The following is a 10,979-nucleotide window of genomic DNA, read 5'->3' on the forward strand; positions in this document are numbered from 1 at the left end:
CCATGCCGCTGCTAACAGCGATATGCCATTAGTGGCGGCTCCCGTGCGCATGCGTGGGAGTGACGTCATCGCTGCTGCAGCGATGTGAGTGGCCAGAGCAGCGATACCCGGAAGAAGATGGATGATCCGTGCTACAGGGGACTGCGGTGGCTCCTGTGTCAGGTAAGTGAAACATAATGGGCTACTATGCGATGCATAGTAGTCCATTATGCTTTACCTTTGCAGGGAGACAAAGAGGAAGTAAACCCATCAGGATTTACTTCCTCTTTAATACATATTCTAAATTTACATATCCCATTGATGACAGTCAAATTGGTCGTACTATGACTGCACTCCTGAATAGATGTGATGATATTATTAGATTTATTTCCCTTTTTTGTTAAATATATATTTGAATTATTTTGTAATGTAGTATACAGGGTCGTTTATTACTAAAATTCAAAAGCAGTTTGCTTGGTAATCAGCCAGGGCACAAGCACACCAATGAAACCACTGTGCGATCAATATCAGCAAAAACACAGAAACTAGAGTCACAAAATCCATTTTTTTACTTTTAATATTCCATAGAAAGCAGACTTGACATCAAGTAAATGTTTATTATATTTGGTACAATGTACAATGATCTAAAATGTAAAAAATATTATCAGTTAACAGAAAAGGTTTTATTTATGCTTCCACATCGTGGCATTGCCTACTAGCAAGAGTCATCTGTGTTTTTCTTCCCCTGGAGGACGAGAACAGATGCTGTGACTCTTTTTTGCCTCCTCCACTTTGCTCTGCGGTTTTTAAACCATACCTAAGGTCCAAAAAATAAATGTTATTACCAGATTATGATCTAGGACTTCTGTCAAGCAAAAAAAAATATCTTTCAATCTAACAAAGCTCAGTCCATTTTTATTACATATATGCTCAGTTTTTTCTGAAATTGTATACTGTAGCTCCCAACTATCCCTGATTTCAAGGGACTGTCCCTCTGTCCCTCTTTCCTTCCCATTTGTCCCTCATTTTTGTCTGATCTATATAGTTGTATATAAAATGCACTATTTATCTTTCAAAAAGTGTTTCACAGTGCTAAATTTTTCATCTAAATTCTAAAGTGCTGCATTTGTAAGTTTCGAAAGCCAGTAGAAAGGACTAGTAGTGGTAAAAAAAAAAAAAGAATTTGTGGGTTTAACTAATATTCTTTTCATGTACTTCTCTTTTAAGGTTGGCGTGTCCTGTGCTACACTTTTGCTAACATGTGTCCCTCGTTCTCATCTCAAAAAGTTGGGAGATATGAAATTGGAATCATTACTGTCTGTTAAAGTGATTGTGAACCTCTGAAAAAATGAACATAGCATATCCTTCTATAGTGTGAATTCTGCTTCCTTTCTCTCTCTTTCTGTTTCACACCTGAAACAATGCAGAGTCAGTCTGTCTGAGCAGTGCTCAGCCATTCATAGGAAGCTTTGTATTCTGTGAATGAATACAAAGCTTCCTTTGATTCATTCACAAAATACAAAGCTGCCTATGAATGGCTGAGCAGCGCTCAAGCAGACTCTGCATTGTTCTGGGTGTGAGACGGGAAATCTCTGTCTCACAGCTGGAACCCAGCACAGTGTACTGTATGTGGCTGAAGCTACATGCCGTTTATACACTGCTGAGAGCCAGTGCAGCACTTAGTAAAGGAAGTAGTTTGTTTGGACCAGCTTGTTCCAAACAAACTTTTTAACCACTTGCCAAACGGCTCACGCCAATATACATCGGCAAAGTGGCATGGGTGCGCAAAACAACGTACCCGTATGTCTTTTTAGCGACTGGCGGGCACGTGCACGTGCCTGGCATGTGCCGCGGGAGGTGAGATGTAAAACAAGGCATTTCCTTGTTCTGCCTAGCAACATGACAGGGATCTATTTCTCCCAGTGATCAGGAGCAGTGATTTCTGTCATGTTCTAGTGAGCCCACCCACCCTACAGTTAGAACACGCTCCGGGAACACACTTAACCCCTTGATCGCCCCCTAGTGTTTAACTCCTTCCCTGCCAGTGAAATTTATACAGTAATCAGTGCATTTTTATATTTTTATAGCACTGATCGCTGTATAAGTGATAAGTGTACCAAAGGAGTCCGATGTGTCCGCCGCAATGTCTTAGGCCGCGTACACACGTGCGGACTGTTGGCCCAACTTTGTCCGTCCAACAGTTTGAGCGAACAGTCCGCTCAAACTTAGCATGGACGGACATGGCCACACACGACGAACGAACAGTTTGCTGAAACCGTGCGCGATGACGTGAACGGCACGTACGACGGGACGCAAAATACGACGTCCTATACACTGCATTATAACTTTCGGCTTGAAAATCCTTTCTGAGCATGCGCGGAACTTAGTTTGACGAACAAGCCTACACACGGGCGGACTGTTCGTTGAAACAAGGTTTCAGCGGACAGTTTTTCGGAATTTCCGTAAAACCTTGTCCGTCCAACTGTCCGCTGAAACTGTCCGCTGAAAGCCCACACACGAGCGGACTGTCCGCCCAAACACTGTTCAGCGGACAAGGTTGGGCCAACAGTCCGCGCGTGTGTACGCGGCCTAAGTCACGATAAAAATCGTAGATCGCCACCATTACTAATAAATAAAATAAAAATACCATAAATCTATCCCCTATTTTGTAGACGCAATAACTTTTGCACAAACCAATCAATATACACTTATTGCAATTTTTTTTACCAAAAATATGTAGAATACATATGAGCCTAAACAGAGGAAGACATTTTTTTTTTTATATATATTTTTTGGAGATATTTATTATAGCAAAATTTAAAAAATATTGCTTTTTTTTTTTAAATGTTCGCACTTTTTTGTTTATAGTGCAAAAAAATATAAACCGCAGAGATGCTCAAATACCACCAAAATAAATCTCTATTTGTGGGGGAAAAAACGTCAATTTTGTTAGGGTATATCGTCACACGATCCCGCAATTAACAGTTATAGTGACGCAGTGCCGGGCTTGGTCAGGAAGGGGGTAAATCCTTCTGGGGCTGAAGTAGTTAAAGTGACCAGAAACATGGAAATCAGCTTTAAATTCTGGCGGAAATCTAATACAACTCACCATCCAAATAACACCATTCCTGCAGTAAAGCATGCAGCAGGGACTGCAGCACTTCTCAGGATAGAAGAGAAATGGATGGGGCAAAATACCATCAAATGTTTTAGGAAAATCTGCTGCCCTCTGCCAGAAAGTTGTCAATGGAAAGAAGGTTTACCTTTCAACATTACAATGACCCGAAAACACACAACAAAAATGCCCATACAGTGACTGAAGGAGAAAAAGGTGAATGTCCTTGCATAACATAGTCAGAGTCCAGACTTAAACCCCATTGATAATCTGTGGAATGACTTGAAGACTGCAGTCCACAAACAGTCACCATCACATTTAACTGAACTTGAGCAGTTCTGCAAAGAAGAGTGGACAAATATTGCAAATTCTATATGTGCAAAGTTCGTAGCGACATGTCCCAACCGATTAAAGGCTGTAATTAAAGCAAAATGAGGTCCAGCAACAAAATACTGACATAAGTTGGGTGATCCCTTTTCCAACTCAGTAAAGTTTTTTTTACTTTTTTTATTTTTTCTGACATGTTGGTGTTAGATCTTTCACTTGGATGTTATAAGTTGCACTAGTAAATACAGCTGGATAAAACAAAAACTGTTAACAGAAAAGGTTTTATTTATGCTTCCACATTGTGGCATTGCCTACTAGCAAGAGTCATCTGTGTTTTTCTTCAGCAACAAAATGTAATTATTTTTGGGGGGGGGGGGGAGTTATTTTCTATACCCACTGTAAATAAAGAGTGCATAATAGGAACTCATAACAATGGACATGTCTGGTGTACCCAGGTACTCAAGAGCTAGGATCTCATCAATAGTGTGCTTAAAAGATATTAAAAACTTGCATGTTTTCGTTCAGTTAAAAATGATGTTGAAAGTAATAAGTATTTTCCTTTATCCTACCTCTACTCGCTCTTCTCTAAGTTGGATTCGTCCTGCCAGCTGTTCTCGAGCTATCACATCTGGGTACTGGTTATGGTGAAAGGTTTCCTCTAAAGCCTGCAATTGTTCTTCTGTAAATATAGTACGATGCCGACGAGTCCGGCGCTGGTTAAGTGGAAATGCATTTATCCCTGGAGCAGTCTTCTGGACAAGTGTTGCCCCATCTTCAGAAAAGGTGTGCAGCACTTGGAGGGGCCAGTGGATATGTGTAGCTGAATTAAAATGGTCAAAAGAACAAGTGGGTGAAGAAAATGTACTGATGTTTGGAAAAAAACAAATAATTGCATGGTATAAAAAAGTTAATAATAACAATATGTTCATGCATCATGTGCGATGTGTGTGTACACTTACTGATGGTTCAGTTTTTATTACTGAAGACCACCCCTAGCAAATACCAAGTATCTCTGCAATAACAGATAATAGGCTGCTATTGCTGATGTCCTCCTAAAAATGCTAATTACCTGGCTGATTAAATGATCCAATAACTTCAAAAATTTGAGATAGTCCGGCAAATAGCATTTTCTGAAGAAGGTCAGCAATAACTGAGCAATAGTTGTAATAATTTGTCAAGACCTGGATCAAGGCCAAGACCTTGAACAAGTATGAAGAACTGGTGTCTGACCTTATTTTGACATCTGTCTCTGCATGCTTCCTCCTGGTCCAACTCAGAAAGTAATAAAACTAGAGATAGTCAGGCAATTAGTATTTTTAGAAAGAGGTCAGTATAGCTGATCAATACCTTCAAAAATCTGAGTCAAGACCTAGGCATGGAACAAAACCAAGACATGGAGCAAGTGTGGAGATCAGGTGTCTAACATTAATTTGACCTCTTTTTCTGTCTGACTCAGAAAGTAATGAAACTAGAGGTAGTTAGACATCTTGCATTTTCAGATGAAGGGCAGCAATATTTGACCAATAGATTCAATAATCCGAGTCAAGACCTGGACCTGAAATAGGACCAAAATTTGGAACAAGTATCCAGATCGGGTGTCTCTCCTTATTATGACTTCTGTCGCTGCATGCTTCTTCCTGGTCTGATTCAGAAACTGATAAAACTAGAGATCGTCAGTCAGACAACTAGCATTCTTAGATGGGAAAAAAAGGCAGCGGTCTGGATACTATATATGGTACAACTCCATCCCTAATACATATAATACAAAACGAATTCGCCCATGGGACTTTAAATGAGTTGTTCATAGAGGCCATAACAAATAAGTGTAGTACATTGATAAAGATTTTATTTGCGTTTCACAGACATAATCGTAGATAAATATAAAAACCATCATGGACCATAGCTTAACCATGAACATATTTGTTACAATATTAAAAGTACATAATATACATATAAAGCTTATATACTCGACGCGTTTTCCATTTCAGTTTATAACATGAATGTTGTAAAGACATCTACATTCTCATACGTTCATACAACCAGTATGGTGATTACAATTATACTCATATTTATATATATTTTACTTACTGGTATATCATCCTTGCTACGCTGTATTTGGTTTATGAGGCACGCCATAGGGTATCCCTTTTTTTTTAAATATATATATATATTTTTTTTTATTTTTTTTTTTCCTTTTCCCTATTTCCTTTCTCACATTTTTGCACTCTTTGCATCCTCCTTTATCAATGTACTACACTTATTTGTTCTGACCTCTATGAATAACTCATTTAAAGTCCTATGGGCGAATTTGTTTTGTATTATAAGCATTCTTAGATGAAGGCCAGAAATAGCTGATCAATAGCTTCAATAATCTGAGTCAAGACCTGGAATAGGACCAAAACCTGGTGCAAATAAGGAAATCATGTGTCTGACCTTATTTTGACGTCTGTTGCTGCATACCTCTTCCTGGTCTGATTCAGAAACAAAGGAAACTAGAGCTAGTCAGGCAACTAAAACTTTTCGAAGACAATCAGTGACAGCTGAACAATGACTTCAATAATGAATCAAGGCCTGGACATGGAGCAAAACCAAAACCTAAAACAAGTATGGAGATTAGAAGTCTGACTTTATTTTGATTTCCGGTGTAGCATGCTTCCTCCTGGTCTCACCCAAAATGTATAGAAACTAGAGATAGTCAGGCTACTAACATTTTCAGAAGAAGGTCAGCAATAACTGACCAAAAGCTTTAATATTTTGAGTTAAGACCTGGACCAAGTATCAGGCGACTCACCTTATTTTGACTTCTGTCGCTGCATGCTTCTTCCAGGTATATCTCAGAAAACAATAAAACCAGACATTCCGGCAAATAGCATTTTCAGCAGGAGCTCAGCAATATCAGCCTTTGTATTTTTTTCAATACAGGTTTCCTCTAAATTGTATTCTGTTGTTTAATAGAATGTAATACTTACCAAGCCATGAAGTATCCTCAGCAGATTGGTGATGGGAATGTACACAACAACAACAGTTGCATACGTTCACAGATTGGTCATCCTGAGTAGTCAATGGGCTTTGCTTGTTCTGTGCCCACACTGATCTCTGCTGACAACTGTCAATCTTTTGTTTTATTTCAGGTGAAGGAAGAGATAGGATGCTTTCAATAGAGAAGGGTCGCTGAATCTTGTTTTTAGCATTTTGCTTGATCGATGCCATGGTGGGAGTTGGTTTCTGCATTGCTTCTTGTCCTTCGTTTGTCAGTTCTATGATTCCTTCCTTTATAAAACACCTCATCTTGCGTACTCACAGAGAGACCCCAGTTACCTTTAATACTTTTAGCTTAAAGTGTCTCCTTTCATTGCTCGATTTTTCTGTAATTTTAAATACCTTTATTTCATTCCGCTAAAGCTGCCACTTTATAACTCAAACTATTTTATGTGAAAAAAAAAGCTCCTGTAATCCCCGGACAAAAATACTAAACCCCAGTGAATACGATAACTGGCCCTCTAATCTCAGGCGGTTTTGTTCACTGTGAGTTGTGCATCTGAGATCTCCTTAATCCAACCAGAGCTTGAAAAAAAAAAAAAAATCAGCTTTTTACATCTGGGGAGCTAGGCAGATTGTGTGATGGGCATTGTGTGTTGGGAAAGGGTCTGATATCAAAACTGCTTCTACACAACAGAGAGGGATTACACAGAACAATTATCCCATCTCAGCTCTGCTCTAAAATACCTGTACGATCAAACAGAGCTGTCATATTAAGTTCAAATATAGAGCTGGACAATGTTTAGCCATGGCAGGGAATGGCACCAAGGAAATAGTGTTGGAGTTTTAGCTGCATACATTTTTTTTTTTTTTAAAACACACACAAACACTTTAATTTACTCACTCCTCTCTCCTGTGTAGTGCTTAATGACTAAATAAGACCAGTGATAATGCAGATGAATAAGATGTTATATCTGTAACTAGCCTAATATCAATGAATATCTTCCTATCCTGTTTTTTGCTCCTCAATGCAAAACTCTATAAGCAGGTCACTATATATATATATATATATATATATATATATATATATATATATATATATATATATATATATGCATACATACATACATACATATATACACACACATATATATATATATATATATATATATATATATATACATATATATATATGCATACATACATATATACACACATATATATATATATATAATATATATATATATATATATATATATATACACACATACATATACCATATATACTCGAGTATAGGCAGACCCGAATATAAGCCGAGTCACCTAATTTTACCATAAAAAAATGGAAAAACCTATTGACTCGACTATAAGCCTAGGGTGGGAAATGCAGCAGCTACCGGTAAATTTCAAAAACAATATGGTATCAACAGTAAGTACAAATAATACAAAAACTTTAGCTCAATCAGCATCCAAGCTAAAACACAAGAGTTAAAATCCTTCAAAACTGGATTCCGCCTCATCATCTGTATGTTCAAACAGAGCTTCAGCATTAGCTGGTATGAGATTATCAGCATAGACATTGTCATCATCACTGAGTTTACAGTCATCACCATCACTGCTATCGTTCTCATACAAAGCGCTGCCTTCACTGCCATCCATAGCATTATTAATGCCACATTTCTTGAAGGCACTTGCACCATGTCCTCTGGAATCTCTTCCCATGCATCATGAACCCACTTTGCTATCAATTCTATGTCCAACTTTTGTCAGTCGGGCTTGACCAGATGACATCCATTCCACATCTTTCGCGCACGGTCTTTGAAAGGTTTATTTAAACACACATCTAGCGGTTGCAATACAGATGTAAGCCCACCTGGAATAACGGCCAAAGTAACTTGAGAAGACTTTGCCAATTTTTGTATGTCATCAGATGTGTGGACTCTGTATATATCCCAAACTAGCAATGATGTTTTTTTCTTTAAGGCTGTTCCTGGTCGTCCGTTCCAAATTTCTTCCAGCCATTTTTTTTGTTCTGTTTTCATCCATCCAGCCTTTAATATGTAATTTGTGGTGGGAATTTGACCTTTTTAGGCAAAGTCTTTCTTTTAAAATAATGACAGGCTGCAGGTTAGTTCCATTAGCCAAACATGACAGAGCAACTTTGAAATGTTTTTTTCATTTCCTGTGGTTCTGAGAAAAATAGTTTTGTTTCCCAAACTTGCCACAGTTCTGTTGCTTGGAAGATCAAAGGTCATAGATGTTTCATCCACATTTCCAATATCTCCCAGGTCATAGTTATGGATCCTTCTTTGTTTTATGAGGAATGAATGGAATGACGCTACTTTTTCATCAAGGTCTTTTGGCAAATTCTGTGAAATCTTTGTTCTTTGCCACAAACATAGGGCAAACCTATTCATGAAGCGGGTACACCATCCTGCTGACGCAACAACATTTTCAATGCTTGGGGCTTTTAATTTGTCATCTTTAGCCATTTGAAGGGCACTTAAACAAATTCCCATGCGTGTTACGCAATAACCATTTTGACGACACTCCATAACCCATTTATGCAATTCAGTCTCTAGAGACCCATATGAATTTGTTAAACCACTTCAAGCTTTTTTTGCCTTTGGAATCTTTTCCAAGTCAGTTTTTATTTTCTGCCACTCCCTACTTGCAGTACTGTTATTGCTTTCTTCTACTCTTGACACAACCCTAAGTTTGAAACCAGCTTTGTATGACCTGCCTTTTTCTTTTGGTCCAGGATTAAAAGTATTGGGATCCATTTCTAACAGGATAAAAAACAAGACTTGTATAATTTGAGGCCTAACGCAGGCTGATTGTATTCCAGAATGTGAGGACATGACTGTTTGCATAGAGCAGCTTGTGTTAGGGCTCATGATATACATTCTACCAGTGCCCATGAAATGCAGCCTGCCAGTGCCCATCATATACAGCCTATCACTGCCCATGAAATGCAGCCTGCCAGTGCCCATCATATACAGCCTATCAGTGCCAATTAAATGCAGCCTGCCAGTGCCTATAATATGCAGCCTGCCAGTGCCCATCATATACAGCCTATCAGTGCTCATGAAATACAGCCTGCCAGTGCCCATCATATATAGCCTATCAGTACCCATTAAAAAAATACAGCCTGCCAGTACCCATCATATACATCTTACCAGTTCCTGGTAATGAGATGTCGCAGTGTCTTGCTGTGTCAGAACGGAATCGACGTGCAGCTGCAGTAACGATGTCCCGCCTCCTATGACACACGGCACAATGATTCCTAGCAATGCATCACTGTGTCTATCACAAGAGGTGGTCTAGGAGGCGGGACATTGTTATGCGGCTGCACACACTGACACACAGCAAGGGAGGAAGGGGAAACTAACATGGGCGCTGGGCCGATTCATTAACGGCAACCAGCGGCACCCAGCGGCACCCAGCGGGGCGGCCCCGCCCCTTTTTCGCCTCCATTTCGAGATATTTTTTCTTAAGTTGACATTCACTCGAGTATAACCCGAGGTGGGGTTTTTCCGCCTAAAAAAATGGGCTGAAAGACTCAGCTTATACTCGAGTATATATGGTATATTGTCAGTTGTGTGCCCTTGTTGGGGTAGGAGGGCGGTACGTCCTCCATATTCTCCACCTCGTTGGGTGCCAAATGTCGGTCACATAAAAGGGCTACTCCGGGGTGGGTTATTCTGGACTACGCTAGGCAACTTGGATAGGGTTACTACTTTACACATGGGGTACCTTTACTTGAGCACACAACTGAACTGTAGTTAACTCCCTCGATGTTAACCCTTTCATGCCTAAGCCTATTTCTGACATTTGTGGCTTACAAGTTAAAATCCGTATTTTTTGCTAGAAAATTACTTAGAACCCACAAACATTATATATATATATATATATATATATATATATATATATATATATATATAGATAGATAGATAGATAGATAGATAGATAGATATATATTAGCATAGACCCTAGGGAATAAAATGTTGATCATTGCAATATTTTATGTCACACTGTATTTGCGCAGCGGTCTTTTAAACGCAATTTTTTGGGAAGAAGGACACTTTCATGAATTAAAAAAATCTAAACAGTAAAGTTAGCCCAATTTTTTGTATAATGTGAAAGATGATGTTACGTTGAGTAAATAGATACCTAACATGTCATGCTTTGAAATTGCACGCACCATTCATGGAATGGCGGCAAACTACGGTACCTAAAAATCTCCATAAGCGGCGCTTAAATTTTTTTTTTATTTACTTTATTTTTTTACATTGTCCCGCTAGATCACTTTTATTGCTGTCACAAGGAATGCAAACATCCCTTGTGACAGTAATAGGTGGTGACAGGTACCCTTTATGAAGGGATCGGGGGTAAAATACCCCAAATCCCTCCTTTGCACTTCAAAGTATTCAGATCGCGAAAAAAACGACGAATCTGAATACTGTAATTTTTTTTTTAAACCGCCATTGGCAGCCGAGTAAACCGGAAGTGACGTTCTGACATCGCTTCCGTGTTTACAGAAAGTTGTTTCCGGCTTCCTTCCAGTCTTACTCGGTGGA

General features: G+C 38.9%; 1 protein-coding gene across 1 annotated transcript; it reads right to left on the minus strand.

The window, feature by feature from the left end:
• Positions 1-612: 612 nt before the first annotated feature.
• Positions 613-6,741, minus strand: GSC2 (goosecoid homeobox 2). Its single transcript, XM_077461062.1, has 3 exons — positions 6,391-6,741; positions 3,991-4,241; positions 613-796 (listed from the first exon to the last, which is right to left on the minus strand). The coding sequence occupies exons 1-3, from the start codon at positions 6,707-6,709 to the stop codon at positions 695-697; spliced, it is 672 nt and encodes a 223-aa protein (XP_077317188.1). The 5' UTR covers positions 6,710-6,741; the 3' UTR covers positions 613-694.
• Positions 6,742-10,979: the final 4,238 nt, after the last annotated feature.

Source organism: Lithobates pipiens, unplaced genomic scaffold (genome assembly GCF_037356315.1).
Source record: "Lithobates pipiens isolate NorthernLeopardFrog02 unplaced genomic scaffold, aLitPip1_a1.2 Scaffold_3, whole genome shotgun sequence".
In the NCBI taxonomy this organism is placed as follows: domain Eukaryota; kingdom Metazoa; phylum Chordata; class Amphibia; order Anura; family Ranidae; genus Lithobates; species Lithobates pipiens.

Excerpts from the sequence above, each read along its gene's own strand:
- GSC2 (XM_077461062.1), bottom strand. The coding sequence starts at position 6,709 with ATGAGGTGTTTTATAAAGGAAGGAATCATAGAACTGACAAACGAAGGA. Across the intron at positions 4,242-6,390 it reads TGAGGATACTTCATGGCTTG|CTACACATATCCACTGGCCC; the intron begins GTAAGTATTACA and ends ATTTTAATTCAG. Across the intron at positions 797-3,990 it reads TTAGAGAAGAGCGAGTAGAG|GTATGGTTTAAAAACCGCAG; the intron begins GTAGGATAAAGG and ends TTTGGACCTTAG.